Source organism: Mercenaria mercenaria, chromosome 10, assembly GCF_021730395.1.
Source record: "Mercenaria mercenaria strain notata chromosome 10, MADL_Memer_1, whole genome shotgun sequence".
NCBI lineage: Eukaryota > Metazoa > Mollusca > Bivalvia > Venerida > Veneridae > Mercenaria > Mercenaria mercenaria.
Genome location: NC_069370.1, coordinates 30,710,913 through 30,734,711, shown reverse-complemented (window position 1 = coordinate 30,734,711; position 23,799 = coordinate 30,710,913). Strand labels below are relative to the sequence as shown.

Genomic DNA, 23,799 nt, shown 5'->3' with positions numbered 1-23,799 from the left:
CAACAGTATTTCAGTCATGTAACGGCGGGCAGTTAACCTAACCAGTGTTCCTGGATTCTGTACCAGTACAAACCTGTTCTCCGCAAGTAACTGCCAACTTCCCCACATGAATTATCAGAGGTGGAGGACTAATGATTTCAGACACAATGTCGTTTATCAAATAGTCACGGAGAACATACGCCCCGCCCGAGGATCGAACTCGCGACCCCGCGATCCGTAGACCAACGCTCTTACCTACTGAGCTAAGCGGGCGGGCACTCAATGACATTGAGAAAAAGAAATTTCTAATGACAGTTTTCTTCTTTGATTTTGTTTTAATTTATTGTTGGAAGCTTGCTGTATAGATTCTGTATAGATAATGAAAATGAGCTTTGATAGCTTTTTTGTCAATAGAAAAAAATTTTATTTTGCACATGTTTTTGTGACATAATTTCGTTTAATTATGTTTTTTATTGCAATAAAGAAGTACTGTTACTCACGTTTCTAGTTACTCAAGTTTCTAATCACTGTGAAATTGAAAAGATAGAGGGTTTAAATTAGAGTCCCACTAATACCAGCCTCTTTATATGAGAAAACTAGGTAGTTTGGATCTTGTGTTGGGTTTTTTCAAAGCCTCTTTCCGCTCGTAAGAATCTGGAATACTGTTTCAATGGACAATATAGCCACCAAAAAACAAAATCAGTTTGAATTATTATAATTATTTATTAATTGTTCATCTTTTGTACGTAAATAAAAATGCTTATTTAACGTCAAAATTGTGATACCGTCACAGAATAAAACCATAAAAATGCCAGCTATAAACATAGTAGCACAAAATCCCGAAAATCGCGAGTAGAGTATTATGAATTTCAGATATACCAAGACGATTTATATCACACAGACACATGGGGGTCTGAAAAACATATCCCCTTGGCCCGACCCCATATTAACTAGGCCCATATACAGTATTGTACATCTCGAGACATAAAACAATCGTTTCATAATATAAATGCTCACCCAGTTTGCAAACATGGTGTGATGGGTGAACTTTTTAAAACGTGATCCGATGAAGACTATTAAATATTATTTTGTATGATTGTTTTACGTCTCGGGATGCACCATAACGTTGAAAGATACTGTACTGGGAGTAGCAGATAATGTTGGCCTGGCCAAGGGGGATAGGTTTACCAGACCCCAAATACAAAATGTGGTGTAGTATATTTTTCAATGATACTGCAAAAAAAACGTTTTCTGTTAAAAGTTTCCATGAAGAAACTATCGACTAAAAATGCGTCAGAAATGTTATATAGTAACATTTATTTAGAGTTCAATAATTAGTTCAAATTTTAGATGATTTTAGCACGATACGTGACTTAATTTTCATTAAAAAAAGTCAGCTTTGTAAACTTATTTGTAAACTAAATGTTATGAACACTAGCAAATCTGGTACGGCAAAGTTAATCAAAGATGTTTATGGTGATGCTAGCCCTGGATCTGACATTCCCAATACGTTCTCTTCCCTATTTTTGTATCGCTCATAAAACGAATAAACCGTTCTCCAAACATTCTCCAGCCAAGTTTCCAAACATCTTAGTTTTGTTCGAGTATCTCATTTATGTTGTATTAGTGCACCCAAACCAACAAACAACCTCCATCCACAAAAAATGCTATACGGTTCACTGGGATTTTTTTATCTTTAACCAATTTTAGAAATTTTATCACTACTTCATCAAGTCCATCTCCCTCTTATAATACCGAGAGAACTTCTGACAATAAATTTTCTTTAACTGCTTCATCAGTCACATCAACGGGGACTACATTGTCTTTATTATGCAGCTCTTCACACTTGCAATCCAGTGTTTAAGAAGTGCTCTACACCGTCTTTACATATCAGTTTTCCGCTACAGGTCCAAAAAGTGATCTTGAAGACTTAACTTTTAATCAAGAGTTATTGTATGTTTGTTTTTGGAAGCGACAGGTGACCTAAATGACTTTATTCTTCAGTTTGCTGGATATAAGTTGTAGAGGGGATTCAGATGGCGTAAGCATTCTTTTTGCTTGTGTTCTCGCTGCATGGTGATTTCTTGGCGCATTGCGGCAATTGGAAAGTTACTTTAATATTGATATTCTTGTTTTGCTTCTTTATCCACTTCTTTTTCCCAAGTGTCAGACTCCGTTTCTTCTTAGGTTTTGCCATTTTTGTAGAAGAAAAGTATACAAGATTAGAAAACTAAACAATTTCGCCATTTTGAAATAAGATTAATACATTTTATGTAATTTTGAAACATGAAAGTCTTAACGTGCGGACCTGTTTAAACATAACTAAAGATTGCAGTGCTTCTGAACGTTCTAAAAAACTGAAAACCACGTTTGAAATAGTTCAATAATCATTATGACGCGAATTGGAAGTTAAACCGCCTTTGGTGACACATGCATGCGTTGCGTATCAGACTGCCAACAGTTAATACGTGTTGCGTATCATAGCACGTGTCGCGTACCATTTCAATAGTTTGTCGATATTTTGTAAAAATTCACGAAAAATCATAAAAAAAAAACAACGTGCATGGTTACTATATGATAAAGATCTAGCAGTTACAGATTGAAACAAGTACGAAAAGCTGCAAATTACATAGATTTTTATGTGCAAAGAGTAATTACGTGTATCGTACCATTGCGTTTATACAGAAAATTATCCTCGCTTCGGTCAAAACCTCGAAGGTAACTCAGAAACTAGAAGAAACGTAGACAGGACACATACATTGCTGGAAAGAGCATTAAAATGCGCATAGACTGCGCTATAATAAGAGTAAAATAGATGCTGTAGTTTTTACTTACCTTTGAAAATTGGTTAAAAAGTCAAAAGTCCGCCATGTTGATTTCCGTGTTCCGTACCATTTTGGGTCACGTGATTCCCCACACTGTAAATCAAAAGAAGAAAAAGAAGGTTGTGCATGAACTGCCTATGATATTGATGTGCTGTTCCCCACCTACTTTATGCAATGCTCTTTCAATCAAAAATAATATGTAGTAACCATTATTGGTAATAACATTAAGAAATGTACCTTATTAAGTAATATCCATAATTACTATTTCAATCATTTATGTATTATCTTGTATTAATTATATAAAGTTGCTCCTGCAACAACGTTGTGAATGTCCGCCATTTTGTTTCCCAGAATTCTAGAGGGCGACCCAGTTTTTACGGGAAAACCTGATTCTAGATGACATCACAATGTAAACAAAAACATTCATATAAATAGGCCGAATTTTAAATGGCCATCAGTTGGAGACTGGATATTGATCTGAATGGTAAAGATAGAATAAGATAAAGATAAATATAAAGATAAAGAAGATATATTGAGCATGAATACTCATAAGATACAGGTATTATTCAATGAATGGTTACAGTTAAATATTGTTGTTATATAGATAAATATTGACATATTTTTACACCAGGTTGAGTGTGAAAATAAATATAGTAAACTTTATTGCTTTTCTTATTTAGCGTTTGGCCCTCGATCCATCCTAACATTTGGTGTCAGAAGTGGGATAAATTATTTTTTTTTAAATAAGAAAAGATTTATTAAAAAGGGAAATTGTTGTGAAATTTTCAGGAAAGTCTTGTTGAGCAAGAATAAAGAAAATTTTCACAGGAATAATAGAAAATTGATATAAAAATTAAATTTAGCAATATTTTATTTAATATTTGAACAAATTATTGCAAAGGTACATAGATCTAGTGGCACTCAGCCTTTTGTGGAAACCTGAAAATAGAAAAAAAAAATACACAGATTAGCAGAATTGATTACAAATACTTGATTGTGTATTATTACAGTGTATTAGTAATTTAAAAATGGAAAGCACTGTAAATTCAGAAACAAACATAGAAAATGATAGTATGCTAAGTGGGGATAGAACAAGTACTCCTATCAGAGATATTTCTCAGAATAACTCATTGCTTGAGAATAAATTAAGTGCTATGACAAAAGAAATGAGCTCCATGACTAGTACTTTAAAACAGTTACATGATCAAATGCAGGATAGAATGGAATCAATTGAGTCAGATTTGCATAGGGTACATGGTAAGATTTCTGAAAGGACACACCCAGACCCAGAAGTTAATTTTAACTTCAGAGATATTGATTTAAATGGTATGAATACTGATTTAAGGCCAAGACAAAATTATTCTATGCCTGAACTACCAACATACAGAAATGTAAACACTAATCAAAATGTACAATCCAGTTATTCTGTGAATAATGTAAATAATCTTAAAATGAAACCCCAGGTGTATGATGGTCCACAGATATTTCAGAATATTTGACACAGTTCAACATAGTTTCAGAGATAAATAACTGGAACTATTCAGCAAAATCTCTATATTTAGCAGGCAGTCTGACAGGAAATGCTAGGTCACTTTTGAGTGAAATGTCAGAATTTCAGAAAAGGGATTATGATAGTCTAGTTGAGGTCCTGAGGGCAAGATTTGGTACTAGAAATAAGGCTGAAATTTTTAGGTCACAATTAAAATCTTTATCAAGGGGAAAATCTGAGTCTATTCCAGAGCTAGCTCAGCGCGTTAAAAAGCTGACTCGACAGGCATATCCAGATGCAAATTCTGAGCTAATAGAAATTTTGGCGCTAGATGCTTTCATTGATAGTCTTGAAGATTCTGATATAAGGTTACGTCTTAGAGAATGCTGTCCAAAATTTATTTCTGAAGCCGAAACAATTGCCGTCAGGTTAGAGACACATAAGTTGGCTGATAAACAGGGGTACTAATGAACCGGTAAATGCTTACACTGGGAAAAAACCAGTCTACACAAAAACCAGAGTTAGAAAATATTCTAGGAAAAATAGATAGGTTAACAGAGAGAGTAGAGCAATTAGATTCACACACAAGGGTTACAAAACAACAGAATGATCAATCTTATAGGTCATATAATACTAGACAAGATAATAGGGATTTACCTGTACAAAATCATCAGTCAGGGCAATATAGGCCAGGAGGGGGTCAAAATTATAGGAAAAGGTTCAATATAATAGGTCTTATCAAACACAGAATAGATTTAACAATAACAGAGGCCAGAACAGAAATTTCAATTATGATAATGACAAGAACTTCCAAGGTAATAGATTTTCGGGAAACGGACAAAGGTCGGGCTGGAGGGCCGCACCCAGACCAAACAGAATGTAAGGTCCGAAACCATTCAAGTCAATAGTTTAGGCAAACAGAATGGATATTTTTGTGATGCAATGATAAATAAAATCTTGTTTCTTGTTGTGTGTGATTCTGGTGCTAATGTTTTCTATAATAAGTAGCAAAATCTTGGATGAATGGGAAAATGGTACAAAGCCAGAAATTTTGCCTGTTACAACAATGCTATGTACAGTAACTGGAGAAAGTAAACCTTTTCTAGGAAAAGCAATTATGGAAATTTGTTTGGGTGGTCATATACTTCAACATGAGATGTTGATTTCAGATATAGTACAAGAGGCTATCCTTGGAATAGATTTTATGCGGGCACACAGTTGTGATTTGATAATTAGCAAAAATTGTATGATGGTAAAAAGGTGACAAAATTCCTTGTTATCTCAAAAATGAATCTAGGTCAAATTGCTGCAGAATTGCTGTTTCTGAGAATATTGTTATTGAACCAAATTCTGAGGTTATGGTACAAGCAAAAATTCTGATCATGTAGACAAGTCTAGAACTTGTTTAGTTGAAGGTTCTTGTGATTTTGTTGAGAAAACAGGTATTTTGGTTGCAAAGGTGTTAGTTGACCCAAAAGTGGGCCAAGTTCCAATAAGATTGGCCAATTTTTCAAACAAACCGGTCAAGATTTACAAAGATAACCACAACAGGATATTAGAACCGGTTGAAGTAGTTGAATCACAGTCTGTTGGTCATGTTCATTCAGAAAATGTACAGAAAAATGATAAATTGCCTGAACATTTAACAGATTTATTTGAAAAATCTTCTAAAAATCTTGATTCTACTCAAAAGGAGGAGCTAAAATCATTCTTGATGAAGCATCAAAATGTGTTTAGTAAAGGTTCCAGTGATATTGGTCATTCCACAGTTGTACACATACAATTGATAATGGTAATGAAAAACCTGTTAAAAGTACCCATATCGCATCCTTTAGCAAAGCGTAAGGCTGCGGAGGAAGAAAGTAAGAAAATGGAGAGTGATGGTATTATTGAAAAATGTCCTCAAAGCCATGGAATAGTCCCATTGTAATGATTTCTAAAGCCGACAAATCTATCAGGTTTTGCTGTGATTTTCGCGGTTTGAACAATGCCACGGTTTCGCGATTCGCAAGCTTTACCCCGAATAGATGACAGCATAGAAGCCTTGTCAGGTTCCAAGTGGTGGTCTTGTCTAGACATGAAATCGGGTTACTGGCAATTGGATATTGATGAGAAAGATAGGCACAAAACAGCATTTTCAATTCCAGGTGGTGAGCAATGGCAATGGAACGTCTTGCTTTTGGTCTTTGTAATGCCCCTGCAACATTTACCCGCCTTATGCAGTCAGTCTTCTCTGGTCTATTGTGGAGGATAGTGATAATTTATCTTGACGATATCATTTGTCACTCTAAAACTTTCTCAGAACAACTGAAAAATCTAGAAACTTGTATTTCAGAGGTTAACTACTGCCAATTTGAAACTTAATCCTAAAAAGTGTGTTTTGTTTCAAAAGAGGGTCACTTTTCTAGGTCACACAATAAGTGAAAATGGTGTGGGTACTGACCCAAGAAAGATTGAATCAATAAAGAATTGGCCAACCCCTAGGAATGCTAAGGAAGCCAGGAGTTTCATTTCTCTTGCAAGTTACTACAGGAACTATGTTATCAGTTTGCTACTATGCAAAACCCATTCATGAGTTAGCAGAAAATGGTAGAAAGTTTGTTTGGACAGAGGAATGTGAGAATGCTTTTCAAATGGTAAAAAACAGCATTAACTAATGCCCCCATATTAACATTTCCTTCGGAAAATGATGACTTTATTCTGGATGCGGACGCTTCTTTGGTGGGCCAGGGCGGTGTATTATCAAAAGTTGTAAATGGTAAGGAACAGGTCATTGGGTATTTTAGCAAATGCTTCACAAAAAACAGAACGGCGGTATTGTGTTACCAGACGAGAACTGTTAGCAGTAATCAACTCAATAAACATTTTCACCACTACATTTATGGTCGAAAAATAGTCATTCGATCTGATCATTCCAGTCTGAAATGGTTGCTATCTTTTAAAAATGTAGAAGGACAATTAGCTAGGTGGCTTAGTTTTCTAGGCACATATGATTTACAATTGAACATCGTTCTGGTAGATTGCATTCAAATGCAGATGCTTTATCTAGGAGGCCATGCTATGATGAAAATTGTAAATACTGTAGCACAGTTGAGTCAAAAGAGATTAACAGCATTTCTGTATCTAATGTCACTGAGGTACAGTCTAAGGGAGACAGCTTCTATAAAACTGATGAGAGTAATTGCTCATTTGTTACTCTTCTTTGTATGTTGATACAGTTACTACAGTTGTTTGGTGTAGTAAATACTGGTATGATAGTAGGAATATTTTTGGTGATATGGTGGAACTCTGATTTATTGAGCAGATTTTTCTCAGAATTGGCTACATTTCAAACATACAAACATTACTGGAATTATGATATTGGTACTGAAACAAAGAGTTTAAAGATAATCAAACTGGGTTATTGATGGCTGTAATTTAGACTGTGACAAAAATACAAGTCTCGGTATGGTTAAAAAGGTTGAGGTGAAACATAGTTATGCACAAACAGAAAGATTTCTTGTCAAACAGATTGTAAAGATAATGTTTTGATAAGTTCTGTGAATGCACAAGGTACAAGTTTTGTCATACAGGGATAAAAGATAATGTTTTGATAAGTTCTGTAAATTCCTCAAATCCAAGCAATGATAATGATAATGAGAATACACTAGCACGAGTTCTAACGATAGCACAACCTCGAGTAGTTCAGTAGGTAGCAATTTACTGGGCGAGGATGTTAACGTTGCAGAAATTCAGAATAATGATCTCAATCTTGGACGAATTAAAGATATAGTTTTGAATGGTGTCAAGCCTGACTGGCAGGAGATTTCTAAATTTGATACAGAGTTTAAATATTACTGGGCAAGGTTAGATTCTTTAGTTATCAAAAACAATGTGTTGTACAGAAAATGGGAAAGTGATGATGGTAACTCATGTAAGTTTATTAGTTGTCCCAAAGTCTCACAGGGATCTGGTATTGCAGTTGTTACATGATGGTGCACATTTAGGGTTAAGGAAAAACTCTAGCAAAAATAAGAGAGAGTTCTTTTGGTTTGCTCTGAGACGAGATGTTGAAGTGTGGATTCGTACATGTGATGTATGTAATAGTCGTAGAGGTTCACTCAGAAAATCCAAAGCGCCATTAAAAACTTATAATGTAGGAGCCCCAAATGAGAGAATTGCTATAGATTTTATGGGTCCATTTACAAAAACTAACAAAGGAAATAGATACATGATGGTGGTAGGGGATTTGTTTACTAAATGGACAGAATGTTACAGTTTGCCAAATTTAGAAGCTACAACAGTGGCAACTGTATTAGTTGATCAGTACATAAGTAAATGGGGCTGCCCATTGATCTGTCATACAGACCAAGGGAAAACATTTGAGTCAAAACTGTTTCTAGAAATGTGTAAATTATTGGGTATAGAAAAGACACGTTCTTCCAGTTTTCATCCGCAAGGAACGGTTTTATAGAAAAACATAACTCCACTATAATTCAAATGCTCACCCCATATGTCGCAAGCAAATCAGAAAAGACTGGGATGAACATGTTGATTTAGTTATGCTTGCATACCGGTCTTCGGTTCAAGCATCAACAGGGTTCACACCAGCCATGTTACATATTGGTAGAGAACTGAGGTTACCAGTTGACTTGATTTTTGGTACTCCTGAAACAGATGATAAAGAAATTGATCAAAACAAATCCAGTTATGTCTCAAAATTAGAAAACAGGTTACAACAAGTACATGAGTTAGCGAGGAAAAATATGGAAATTGCTCGAAACAGTATGAAATCAAATTATGATGTGAAGTTGAGTTTCAAAAGTTACAAAGATGGTGACGCAGTTTGGTATTACTGTCCAACACGAAAACGAGGTTTAAGTCCTAAGTTTCAGAAACCTTGGGTTGGTCCATGTAAGATAATTACCAAAGTAAATATGATTGTACTATACCGGATTCAAATAAAAGCTAACTCAAAGCCAAAGATTGTTCATCATGATAAACTGAAAGATTATACTGGGAAAATTAGACCTAGTTGGTTTTAAGAAAAATCCAGTCTGATATGTTAAAATTGGTACACAGAAATATTGTATATTTTGCTTTAGTATTGATATGGTCATATATATATGGTATATATGCAAACTTGAATTTTGGTAGAAAAATGATAAATTATTAAATAAATAAAAAAAAAAAAAAAAAAAAAATGAATGTTGCTTTACAGTAAAAAGGGTATCCTTTTGTCTATTGCAGTTTTCAATGCGGCGTGTGCGAAGATCTGTATTTCCCCGCCAGAAAGCCTTGTATGGCCCATCTGAAAGAGCAGCATTCTGGAATTAGTTTTAAATGCACATTATGTAAGAAGATATTTAGGAGAAATGATAACCCGCATCAATGCAGAGCGAAGAAAACTGATTTTTATATGTTTAATCAAATGACTGGTGATAAGGGCAACAGAGCAGAGAGAGAGTTGTAGAAATTTTTAGAACGGGCAGAAAAGAAGTGGTGTATAAATTTGAATGAGAAGATAACAGCAAGGAAGGGAACAAGACCAATACTACCAGAGAGGAGAAAAGAAAGAACTAGGACGTTGAGTGAAAGTAGTAGCAGCAGCAGTGATAGTAGTGACAGTGAAGAAAGTAGTGAGGAAGAAATGGAGTTAAAGAAAGAGTTAGAGTTAAGTGATGATGAGTTTGAGAGTTTCCAGGAAGAAAGTTATTAAAAGGAAGTGAAAATGTACGAGTTAGATGAATATGAAAAGAAGAAAGATGAACAGAAAGAAAAATTGATCAAGAAAAGAAAGAACGAATTGAAAAAGAAAGGTTGGAGAGGGAAAAACAAAAGGAGGTTGAAAGACAATTGAAAGATAAAGAAGATAATGAAAGGAAACAGAAGGAAGAAAAAGAAAGGAAGGAAAAGGAGGAAAAAGACAGGAAAGAGAAAGAAAAGAAGGTAAATGAGGAAAAAGAAAGGAAAGAAAAAGAAAGAAGGAAAGAGAGGAAGAAGAAAGGAAAAGAAAAAGAAAAGAAGGAAAAAGAGGAAAAAGAAAAGAAAGAGAAAGAAAAGAAGGAGAGAGAGGAAAAAGAAAGAAAAGATAAGCTAGAGAAAGAAAGGAAGGAAAAAGAAAAGAAGGAAAAAGAGGAAAAAGAAAAAAAGGAAAAAGAGGAGAAAGATAGAAAGGAAAAAGAAAGAAAGGCGCATGAGGAAAAAGAAGAGAAGGCGAGACAGGAGAAAGAGAAGAAGGAAAAAGAGGAGTTACAGAAAAAGAAGGAAGCCGAGGAGAAACAAATAAATGACAAGAAAATTAGAAAGGAAAAGGAAAATCAGAAATCAAAGAATGAGGAAAATGAAAGGAAGGAAAAAGAGGGAGAGAGAGAGACAGAAAATTAGGAAGAAATTAGGAGAGAAGGAGAGAAAAAGGACAAAAATGAAAAAAAAGTAAGAAGAAAAAGGAGGAAAAAACGAAAGAGGGGGAAAACAAGAATAAGAATGAGAAAGACAAAGAAAGTAAGAAAAAGGATGAAAAACTAAAAGAGTGTGAAAAGAAGGATTAGAATGAGAAAGACAAAGACAGTAAGAAAAAGGAGGAAAAACAGAAAGAAGATATGAAAAGGAAGACAGATGAACATAAGAAAACTGATAAAGATAAAATACTTAAGAACTCGTATAGAGAAATCGAAATAAAAGAGGATGAAGAGAGGATAGACATAGAGAAAGTCCAGGAAATGAAAGAAAATAGAAGAAACAGAAAGAGAAAACTAGTATGTGAAAAGATTGACAAAGAATTTCTAGAAAATGATGGATATGAATATGAAAGTATAACAATTATCAAGAAATATAAAATAGAAAACAGATGTTAAAGGAAAACTGATGTGATAACTAATACAGAAAACAGATTGTTGGAGATCAAGATGACTAAAGGATTAACATAACATTAACATTTACTAATAGGATATCTTAAACATTTACTATTTTAATATTGGTACAAGTACATTGTGTATTTATACACTTCACAATTATTACACTTCGCAATTATGGACACTTTAATTAGTGCAAATATTGCAGGAAAATACATGACACTTAAGTAGTGCAAGAAAAAAAAGAAAAACATTATTATTATATGAATTACTGTATTGTTATAGTTACAAAAGACTGTTTCATTTAAGTAAATTTATTGCTATTAAGATTGACATTGTTTAAATATTCTTAAATGAAAGTAGATTTTATATTTATGTAAAATATTGTAAAAGTAAAATTTCTTACCTGTAATTTTTTCTTGAAGAATTGGGACAATTCTTGAAAGGTGGGGGTAATGATGTGCTGTTCCCCACCTACTTTATGCAATGCTCTTTCAATCAAAAATAATATGTAGTAACCATTATTGGTAATAACATTAAGAAATGTACCTTATTAAGTAATATCCATAATTACTATTTCAATCATTTATGTATTATCTTGTATTAATTATATAAAGTTGCTCCTGCAACAACGTTGTGAATGTCCGCCATTTTGTTTCCCAGAATTCTAGAGGGCGACCCAGTTTTTACGGGAAAACCTGATTCTAGATGACATCACAATGTAAACAAAAACATTCATATAAATAGGCCGAATTTTAAATGGCCATCAGTTGGAGACTGGATATTGATCTGAATGGTAAAGATAGAATAAGATAAAGATAAATATAAAGATAAAGAAGATATATTGAGCATGAATACTCATAAGATACAGGTATTATTCAATGAATGGTTACAGTTAAATATTGTTGTTATATAGATAAATATTGACATATTTTTACACCAGGTTGAGTGTGAAAATAAATATAGTAAACTTTTATTGCTTTTCTTATTTAGCGTTTGGCCCTCGATCCATCCTAACAATATGTTTACTTCAAGTAAAGGTATACAGATGTTATTCAAATGTTCGTTCTATCTGTGAACCAATGGCAGCTCATTTTATTGAATACAGGACATTGAAAGCGCCATACAACTGAAAAGAAACTGTTTTGTAGGTGTCCACATAGCATGCAACTTCATCAAGAAACCTTTTCAACATAAATGAAATACCATGCTCACTCAGAAATAGGTCATAGTGAAATTTCTGTTTGCAACATGCTCTTGGCTGAAATCACCGTGCTTGCACAAGCTTGCTCAGTAGTTTTCTTTCAAAAAGAAATATTATATCCTTAGCGGTATTTTGAACCGACGCAGGGGTAGCGAAATAATGCGAAGCCAGCAACCTTTACTCCCAAATTAATTTGTTTATAATGATTACTTTCATATTTCAGTATGGCCAGAAGCAGACTGGAACGTTCCTCGTGCAATGCTATTTCTCGGCCTCTTTAGCATTCTTGGGAGTGTCGCATGTATTCTTGTTAGATGGTTTATAATGTTGGAGAAACACATCCTTTTATCTATTGCAGCTAGTCTGGCACTTGTTGCAGGTAAGAACCGAGACAGATTTAATTTGTTTTAATGCTAGTTTTTTTTATCTAACTGTATTTTAAAATAATTTGTTATAAGTCCATTGCGGCAACAAAAGACCGTACCTGCTTCGGGTGTTGCAAATTTTCCTACTGTCTAACCGAAGTGATGCTAATTAACAAGCATATTCAAAAGAGACCTTTCTTCAGTATGTTCGCCATTAGACTCTGTGTTTGCATAAACATTCACTTCATGACAAGCATAATTCTATAAAGTTATATTATCCAACATGATATGTTTATGCTAGGTTTTATGTATGCACATGCACTGGGAACACATTTTAAATATCAAACATAATGTGACTCCCGTCCCTCCCCCACCACAACCTCAACAGAGGAAAATATGTATACACCTTTATGGAACTGTGAGATGTATGTTTACCAGTATCGGACCTGGGACAAAGAATATGGCCTTGTTTTTCATCCTAAATGAGTTCAAAATGAAAAATATATAATGAAATATGACCCCCTACAAATGATACATATGTCTACTGAAGGCCAGAATCTCGAGAATTGAGCCTGCGAGCAATGGGTTCACTTCCCAGGCCGTTGTGAAATAAATTCTCTAGACATTTGAACAAACTACCTATCACTATTTTACATGTAGTACATATAGCTACAAAATGAGACCAACCCCAAGTCTGTAGCCCTCCCCGTTCATGAAATATCTATCAGAAAACGAGTGACTTTCTGCTGTAAGTTCCAGGTAGATAGAAATGTGGCACAACGAAACGGTACGAAATCACGAACTAAAAGATGTTTGTCAGCCTAGCAAGGGTCAAATTCATTTGCCATTAATAACAAGTATTACAAAATACGTAAATCATGGCCACTCAACACCGTCAGTAGCATCTACTGTACGTGATATTTACTTTTTTATTTTTCCGTCGGTCTTTCAATTGTATTCTCCGCCATTGAAACCGATACGACAATATCCGAGTAATTTTGCACGAAACGTTGAGATTCTGTCGGAGGTGTCGCTATTGGCCAATCAGAAAAAATACCTTATGAATTCTGTTCAATGGCGTAGCATTCAGTTGAAAGACCGTGGACAAATTTGAAACGCCAATATCGCGTGTTTGAGATGCAACTGACGATTGTGAGTGGCCCTAGTTTATGTATTTATTTATACTATTTAGTATTTTTTATTGAATTTGAGCCGTACTCGGCGGACAACCATACTTTAGTCTATGTTTACGTACCGATTCTTTGTGCCGCATTTTTATCTACCAGGGACTTTCAGCAGGAAATCACTCGTTACCTGATAGATATTTCATGAACGGGAAGGGCTAGAGACTTGGGGTCGGTTTCATTTTGTAGCTAAATGTATACAGGAAAAAGTGATAGGTAGTTTGTTTAATTGTCTGAAGAACTTATTTCACAACGGCCCGGGAAGTGAACCCATTGCTCGCAGGCTCGATTCTCGAGATTCTGGCCTTCAGTAGACATATGTATCATTTGTAGGGGGTCATATTTCATTATATATTTTTCATTTTGAACTCATTTAGGATGAAAAACAAGGCCATATTCTTTGTCCCAGGTCCGATACTGGTGCCTGTGTATATACTAGTACATCATGTTTACTCAATTTTTCAGAAAATATGTTTATACGTGACATGGATCTGAAATATGACATAACTGGTGCTCAGTCAACTGTAAATTATTTGGTCCGTCTGAACTTAAATTTGATGTTTACACAACTCAAACGTTTCAATGACTCCAAAGAATCGACAGGTCCTTACTTATACTGTTTGCTTTGTGTTGAAAAGCTTAGTAAAATGCATCAGGTGATAGAAATTGGATGTCAATTACGTAACTTCTTAACTGTCTTGCTAAGAGGACATACATCTAAAGACTTCCAACATAGCAATTATGTATAAGGATCACTTGGAGATACATATGAATAATAGCAGACTTGGTTTGACTGGATCTGTTTACACAAACTAGTTGAATCAATGTTTCCCATGTACGCTATAGATATTTTTAGCAACTGAGGCTGATTGTAATGAAACATATTCTGTTTATAGATTAATATTTTGATTTTTTTTATATACCTATATAAATTCTGTCAAAATTATGGATTGCATTTTACAAGTTGGTATGAACAGGCAGAACAAAAACTGTATTATGCTTTTTGCCTGGTATGTTGCCGAACTACTTTCTTTTAATATGCATGATCTGACACAGTTCTATAAAAAGCGCACAAAAATCTACACTCGGTCACATCTTAGTTGAAACACTGAAAAATCGTTCCATAACAAAACGACACAAAATGGAGGTAAATAATAAAATGGTCATGATAACAGTAGTAAGATTTGGGACTTTCTACTCGACTCTCGTGTATATTTTCAAGATTGGATCACATTCGGAGCATGCGCTGTCCAACCCGGCAAAATTCATTCTATCTTAACAGAGCAATTGTAATGATTACCCTATTATACTCTATTCTAAAGTTACACGGACATACTTTAAGATCAACATTTCCTTAATGAATGTCGTTCAAAGTACGCCCTTGATATCTGAACGCGCCTTGTAAGTCAAAGTGTAACACTTAAATAATATACAATACAGTTCTGCATTTCAGTGACTATATTTTCTTTTTCTTTCAGGTATATTTCATGTGGCCGGGTTCTCATACTTTGCTGACGTCATGAAATTGGACTTTCTGGATTACCAGTCTGCCTTTTACTTTTGTATTCTGTCTTGGTTACTGTCATGGGTTACTGGTGGAATAATTATTGCAACAAGACTTTCTAATTATGACATAAATATTGCGTAATACAATATTACTAGTTACTCCAGGACGTTAGGAGCTACAATATTTAACATTTTAGGTAAAGATAATTCATCGGGATTGTAACGCGACCACCGTAAATAGCTTCACGGTTGTTGACATATCTAGTGACTTTTGACTTTTGATAATAACATTCTCAGGACTCCATGGAGGAGTAATTCAGGTTGTCGAGGCCTTATCTCCCCCTCACAGTTTACTGTCGCAAACGAGTTCACTTCCATGAGGGGTAGGTGGTCTACGAATGTGCACATTGCAAACTATATATCAAAATGTTTGTAAGAGTCTTAAGTTTCCAAAACTAGTTGATGCCAGAATGCAAGTGGTGGGCAAAGTGCTCAAATTCAAGATGGCCGTCAATATTGCCGCCGAAAATTAAAAATCATACTATACATATTGACTGGACAATATATTTCAAATTTAAGTCTTATACTAGTTTCTGTTGCAGAATAGATTAAAACATAGTATATTTCATCTTTAAGTAAATTGAAATGTATTCTTACAAAGTATGATGGATTTTGCATGCAAAATGATCAGAAAAAATCGTTGTTTTACAAATATTCTTTTAATAATTCTACCACTTTTGATTGCTTGATTATATTTTACAAGTTTTATGCTTTATTATGTTCAGAATTTCATAAACTATATCATAAGTATTTGACATGACAACTTTTAATTAAATTATTATCTGTCAATCCAAGAATCAAGGGCTAAGTAAACAGCTTAGTGGGTGGGGTAAATCTATGTACACTTACATAAAATATGTGCAATACTTCAAAATTCCTATTAAGTACAGGTGCTGGTTTTTTTAATGTGCAAATTGTTTTTTTTTTTGACGGAACAAATACGTGTAAAAGAACTATTACATGAATAACATGTGGCATATATACCGACATAAATAAAATCAAGTTACATAATTGGTGTGGCTAATCAGTAAATGATGAAAATATATCATTTTCACATTATGACACGGTTCGATCTTTAAGTAAACATATGTTTGCTAAAAGTAATTAAAACAGGCTAAAATGTAAATTCGAAGATTAAAACAGCATCTAATAGAATATTTCTTTAGCAATTACATAAAATACTGATTTAAAGTTATTAACTGCTTGCTAGTCATTTTCTTGTAAAAAGAGAATGTAAAAATGATTTATATACAACATACTTTATAATGCCTTCGACATTTTATGTTCAGTTGTAAGCTTGTAAGCTTGTGAGATATGATAATGTCAGTAAAATATAGAATACTGCTCTGCAATGACATCTTTTTAAGATTTGAATAAATAACCTTTAGAATGTTATTAAATTATTCTAAAAAACAAAAACAAAACAACATACACTAAACACATACTGACTGATACAAACTGACATAATATGATTTAAGTAATCTACATGTAAGTCATGGTTTCGAAATAGCAACATCTTAATTTTATTTATTTGTTATCTAAGAAAGCATATGTTTTCTCATACTTTGTAGTATGAGGTAATTGTAGCAGCACAAAATGTAGAAAGCCTTAAATTGAAGAAGGTCTTTGAGAACATATGCAGGAAGCTATCTAGGCACTTTTTAATGGGGTATCCTTGTATACGTCAAATACGCACAACTCGTACATAAAATGTATTTGCGATTTAAAGTTTACTGTTTCTGTAGAAATAAAATGCTTACTTATATCTATAGAAATGAGTTCATCTTTGGGATTGCATCACGCGAATATACAGAGGGGCCAAGCCCCCCGCCTCCCGTATGTCTGATCCAGCAATGCATACATCTTCGAATCTTACGGGTGGCGCGAGGGATCATTCCCCTCACCCGAATACAAATGAATTGAGTTCATTTTTGGTATCGCATCACGCGAATATTCAGAGGCCAAGCCCCCGCCTCCTTTATGTCTGATCCAGCAATGCATACATCTTCGAACCTTAAGGGTGGCATGAGGGATCATACCCCTTACCCGAATACAAATGAAATGAGTTCATCTTTGGTATCGCATCACACGAATATTCAGAGGGGCCAAGCCTCCGCCTCCCGTATGTCTGATCCAGCAATGCATACATCTTCGAACCTTATGGGTGGCACGAGGGATCATTCCCCTTATCCAAATACTAATGCAAAGAGTTCATCTTTGGTATCGCATCACGCGAATATTCAGAGAGGCCGTGCCCCCGCCTCCCGTATGTCTGAACCGACGGGTCAAGCAGCATCGAACCTCTATGCTGGCAAAGTGTGCTAGACTCCTGCTGCATATAAACCATTTCTGACTATGGTATCAAGAGGTACTAGGGGACAAGTACCTCCGCTTGTACAAATGCGCCCACATCGGTTTCCGTGCCAAGTATTATTAGTAGTGACACAAGTACCTCCACATGGTACAAATACGCCCGAATCCGTGTCTTAGTAGTGGTACCGGGGAGCAAGTACCTCCGCCTGGTAGGAACACGCCCTCATCAGCTTTTGTGTCAAATTTTCTTTTCAGTGGTTCCGGGGAACGTGCCCCGCAACAGGGTGCAATTGTACCAGCATCCAAGTATATGCCGCTATATCCTATGAGTGGGAGTGGGGTACTTGACCCTCATCATGGTACAACTGTACCAGTTTTGGGAATGGTACAACAATCTCAGGCTGAAATATGGAATAGACTGTGTCAGCCCGACATAAAACAGTCCACTTTGGTACAACCACCCAATTATTGGGGAAGAGCAGGGCTGCAGCTAGGGCCCTAAAACTAGTTAAAATATGCCAGGAACTTTGCCCGCACTACATCCTACAGGTGGCACTTGGGATCAATTCCGTCCGCCTGACGGGGGCCAGAATGCTATTGCTAGACCACCCTACCATATGGGTAGCACAGGCGATCACCCCCTCCTATTGACACAAATGTACCCGCAACAGCTTCTGCACCAAAACCTATAAGTAGCATTTGGAATAATATCCGTCCACCTGATCAAACGCTCTGGTTCGACTACCCTACCCTATGGTTGACACAGGGGTTCAGGCCCCTAGAATTAGTACAAATGTACCGGCTAGTGCTCCTGTACTAGATCTCACCGGTGGAACAAACGGTGGTTCGATCCTTTCCACATGGAGCTAGTGACCATGTTGTTGCACAAACACCCTACTGTACGAGTGGCACACTTAGTACAAATATACAAGCTCCCTCTCGCGTAGCGCAACCCAGGGGTGGTCATTTGTGTCAACCCCTGGCTCCCGGAATGGGTATCGTTGGGGTTCAATCTATTCCAACCAGTATAGCTGGGTCCGGTCTGGCCTCAATCCCAAATACTACAGTTGCTGCACTGCCATCTTACCATACGACTGCGGCCTTTGCGCAAATGCCCGCTAATGTATCTTTAGTGGCCTCGACACCATACACTATAGCTGCTTCAATGTCACCTGATGCCGTGGCTACTCCCATGATCCGCACCCCAACTTATGCAAATATGCATGCTAGGGCACCGTTCCAAGTGTCTGCCACAAGGGCACAGATCTTACCTAGGGTAAATGAGTCGATTGCGGCTCAGATCATGTACCCTTGGGGAGGTTCTGGTCTGTTATACTTGGATTCAAGAGATACAACCCCTTATGAACATCAAGTGAGTGCTGATGCTCCAGCCAATTTACCAACCAATGGTTCCATTGGGGACTCAACAGCAGGCGCCTTACGTGCTCCCCAGTAATTCTGGTTTGCAAGACTATAAAAGCTCGGGTGTGCGGTTTATGAACCAAAATGGGGTTGCCCTCGCACAACCTTCTGCAAGACCAAAGGAAAATTTCAAAAGAAACTTTAAGCCGCCAAAACTGCCACCATATGATGGCACCTCAAGTTGGCGAACCTTCCGTCATAAGTTTGAAACATATGCGCGTTTTAATAAATGGGGGAAGAACAGAACAAATTTCATATAGAATTGAACCTTTCCGGGAAGGCAGGGGAGTTCTTCTCAAACTCAATCAGACGTAGGCCTAACTTCTCTTATGCAGAACTAATTATAGAACTGGAACGGAATTTTGGGGATTTAACCTTCCCCTCCCCCCCCCCCACCCCCTCATTGAAAGATATCTAGTCCAACTTCAGTCTACTACACAACACCCGGATGAGAGCCTTGACGATTTGTCAGATAGGGTGTTAGATTGGCCACTGAGGCATTTCCATCCGTTGACCAGGCATTGATAGAATCAAAGGCTGTAACCCATTTTTGTTGTGGAATGCGGGACGTAAGTGCAGCTGAACATGTGATCCATCTCAAACTAAATTCGGTACGCTCGTGTTAAGAACGTGTTAAGGAATTTCAACTGGCAATCTGTCTCCGCATAAGGAATGTCCAAATATTAGGGCTACTAGGGAGTCAATTCCCAGACGTTCAGAGAGGCTTGCCTCCAGTACAGACTCAGATAGTTCAAGTCCGACTATTAGTTCTAAAGTCGCTCCAACCCCAACGCAACATGTCCTCTCAGGGTTACTAAACAATATGGTTAAAGTCCAGGATACCGCTAGCAAAAGCCAACTTAAATACCAAGAAAACTATACTAAGCAGCAGACAGATTTGTTGAAAGCTATGTCTGAGCTTACCGCCAAAGTTGATCAATCATTGTCTCCCTCTCCGTATAGTCCCGGAAGAAATAAGTCTCGGGAAAACAGTCCGGGTAATTATGCTTTAATTGTGGGGGAAGGCATTGGCTGAAGAATCGTACTTTGCCCAGATCTCCAGGGAGATGCTTTAATTGTCAGGGAGATCACCTGAGAAGAGAATGCCCTGAACTGAAGGAGCAGAGTTACTGACCGGAGGGTCACTTTTCAAGGGTAAACAAAATTCAAATAAGGTAGGGTGTCTCCCGTGATGATCACGGTAGAAGTCTTTGTTTTTATATTTATACAATTTTTTTTTGTATTTTGATGTACACAGGGGGAGTTCCCTTGTAAATTTTACATGATGTAGGTGAAATTTTACAACCGTTCAATTCAGAATATATAGGACAGTGGAGGTTACACTTGTAATTGTATATAATGTACATGAATTGCCTATTTTATGACTGGTCAGTTTAGAATGTATAACAAAGGGGAGATTACCCTTGTAAATTTTATATGATGTAAGATATTAAACCAGGGAGGTTACCATTTTGTATAGTGTATGTTCTCAAGGATCTATTTCTCCCTGCATTTACCACATGGTTGGCAGGGAATGTCCAGGCCATTTTGAGTATTCACCAGGTCACCGACTGGAAATAATAAATTCCCGATAGTTTGTTAATGCTAGAGTCGAATGCTCAGTATTTTGTCCTATGGGGGTTTTCAGATTTGGCAGCCCACATTTGTTGGGCATTTTGTCCCATGGTGTTTTCAAATTCGGCAGCTCACATTTGTAGGGCATTTTGTCCATGGGGTTTTCCGATTTGGCAGCTCACATTTGTTGGGCATTTTGTCCCATGGGGTTTTCAGATTTTGCAGCCCACATTTGTTGTGCAGTTTGTCCTATGGTGTTTCCAGATTTGGCAGCCCACATTTGTTGGGCATGACTGCCCAGACAGTGGCAGAAATTATTGGAACGTGCACAACGGGTGTTATGACCCTCACCTTCAAAACACTCGGGCCCTGTATTTCCAATAGAAGAGCGGACAATTTTGTTATTTCCTGTAACTTTGGTGTAAGGGAAAGTTTCCCTTGATCTATGTAATTTAATTAAGCAGTGTTCATTCGCTGTGTATTTGGTGTAGGGGAAAGATTCATTTATTAGATATTTGTATATGAATATTTACATTTATAACCTATATCTGGTATGTAACCTATATCTGGTATGGATGTATATACCTACGTTCTGTTTCGTTTATTTTATAAATGTCAAAAAAATATTACAGTTTACTCTATAAATCACAATGCAATTAAATAATCAGCATATGTACGACTGTTATAACGCAAAGAAATCAACAAGCTATAGCATATTCTTCAAAGGTGTTACTGCCGGTATAAAATATATGTCATAGCAAAAACATTGCGGCAGCCATCTTGGCGGCAATTTTTTTAATAAACTTGGTACGTTTCGTCTAAATACATATTTCGTACTTTATACATTGTTTTGATAATGAAACTATAGTAGGATGTATACATAACTGAATATGATTATCAATTTATTTTTCATTTTACCTGTTATTAGATAAAGTGTGTGAAGTTGGCGAGAAGTTCGACGTTCGACATTGAACATTCTATCTCAGAACGACATTGGACATTTGAAGCGTGAAGTTGGCAATAAGTTAAACTTTCGACATTGAACATTCGATCTCAGAACGACATTGCACATTCGATACCAGAACGACATTGGACATTCGATTTCAGAACGACATTCGACATTCGATACCAGATCGACATTGAACATTCGATTTCAAAACGACATTGGACATTCGATACCAGATCGACATTGGACATTCGATTTCAAAACGACATTGGACATTCGATACCAGAACGACATTGGACATTCGATTTCAGAACGACATTGGACATTCGATACCATATCGACATTGGACATTCGATTTCAGAACGACATTCGACATTCGATACCAGAACAACATTGGACATTCGATTTCAGAACGACATTGGACATTTGATACCAGATCGACATTTGACATTCGATTTCAGAACGACATTGGACATTCGATACCAGATCGACATTGGACATTCGATACCAGAACGACATTGGACATTCGATTTCAGAACGACATACATCGGACATTTGATACCAAATCTACATTCGACATTCGATTTCAGAACGACATTGGACATTCGATGTCAGAAAAACATTGGACATTCGATTTCAGAACGACATTGGACATTCGATTCAGAACGACATTGGACATTCGACTTCAGAACGACATTGGACATTCAATTTCAGAATGACATTCGACATTCGATTTCAGAACGACATTCGACATTCGATACCAGAACGACATTGGACATTTGACTTCAGAACGACATTGGACATTAAATTTCAGAACGACATTCGATTTCAGAACGACATTCGACATTCGATACCAGAACGACATCGGACATTTGATTTCAGAACGACTTTCGACATTTGTTACCAGATTGACATTAGACATTCGATTTCAGAACGACATTCGACTTTCGATACCAGAACGACATTGGACATTCGACTTCAGAACGACATTGGACATTCAATTTCAGAACGACATTCGATTTCAGAACGACATTCGACATCCGATACCAGAACGACATTGGACATTTGATTTCAGAACGACATTCGACATTTGATACCAGATAGACATTAGACATTCGATTTCAAAACCACATTCGACATTCGATTTCAGAACGACATTCGACATTCGATACCAGATCGACATTGGACATTCGATTTCAGGACGACATTCGACATTCGATACCAGAACGACATTGGACATTTGATACCAGATCGACATTCGACATTCGATTTCAGAACGACATTGGACATTCGATTTCAGATCGACATTGGACATTCGATTTCAGAACGACATTGGACATTCGACACCAGAACGACATTGGACATTCGATTTCAGAACGACATTGGACATTCGATTTCAGAACGACATTAGACATTCGATTTCAGAACGATATTGGACATTTGATACCAGATCGACATTGGACATTCAATTTCAGAACGACATTGGACATTCGATACCAGAACGACATTTGACATTCGAATCAAAAACGACATAAGTAGTATCAGTTGGCACCGATTCCTGAATGTCTGTGAGTGCTCCTGAAATTGTCTCAGACCATTTTAAAAGTTTTAAAGAAATAGGAAACAACTGGTTAGTGTTATCACTCTGGACCAGTCCTTGAAAGTCAGCGAGTCCTCCTAATGTGTCGAAGACCGTTCTGAATGGTTTGAAAGGACACGTGGATTGCTGGGTCGGTGTTTTCTACCTTGGCACCGATTCCTGAAAGTTGCGAGTGCACTGAAAGTGTCGCAGACCATTCTAAATGATTGAAAAGAAACATGGACTATGTGACGATTTTTTTCTCCTTGGAACCGTTTCCTGAAAGTCTGCGAGTACTCCTGAAAGTGTAGCAGACCATTCTAAATGATTGAAAAAGAAACATGGACTATTTTGACGATTTTTTCTCCCTTGGAACCGTTTCCTGAAAGTCTGCGTGTACTCCTGAAAGTGTCGCAGACCATTCTAAATTACTTAAAAAGAAACATGGACTATTGTGACGATGTTTTCTCCCTTGGAACCGTTTCCTGAAAGTCTGCGAGTGCTCCTGAAAGTGTCGTA

The 23,799-nt window shown here is 36.5% G+C and overlaps 1 protein-coding gene across 1 annotated transcript; it reads left to right on the top strand.

Moving 5' to 3' along the window:
- Nucleotides 1-8,834: 8,834 nt before the first annotated feature.
- LOC128546375 (DNA ligase 1-like) lies at nucleotides 8,835-10,659 on the top strand. Its single transcript, XM_053516841.1, has 3 exons — nucleotides 8,835-9,176; nucleotides 9,797-9,983; nucleotides 10,064-10,659. The coding sequence occupies exons 1-3, from the start codon at nucleotides 8,835-8,837 to the stop codon at nucleotides 10,657-10,659; spliced, it is 1,125 nt and encodes a 374-aa protein (XP_053372816.1).
- Nucleotides 10,660-23,799: the final 13,140 nt, after the last annotated feature.

Coding starts and splice junctions, on each gene's coding strand:
- LOC128546375 (XM_053516841.1), top strand. CDS start 8,835: ATGCTTGCATACCGGTCTTCGGTTCAAGCATCAACAGGGTTCACACCA. Junction 9,177..9,796: donor CTAAGTTTCAGAAACCTTGG/GTTGGTCCATGT, acceptor TTGAATGAGAAG/ATAACAGCAAGGAAGGGAAC. Junction 9,984..10,063: donor TGAGAGTTTCCAGGAAGAAA/GTTATTAAAAGG, acceptor AAATTGATCAAG/AAAAGAAAGAACGAATTGAA.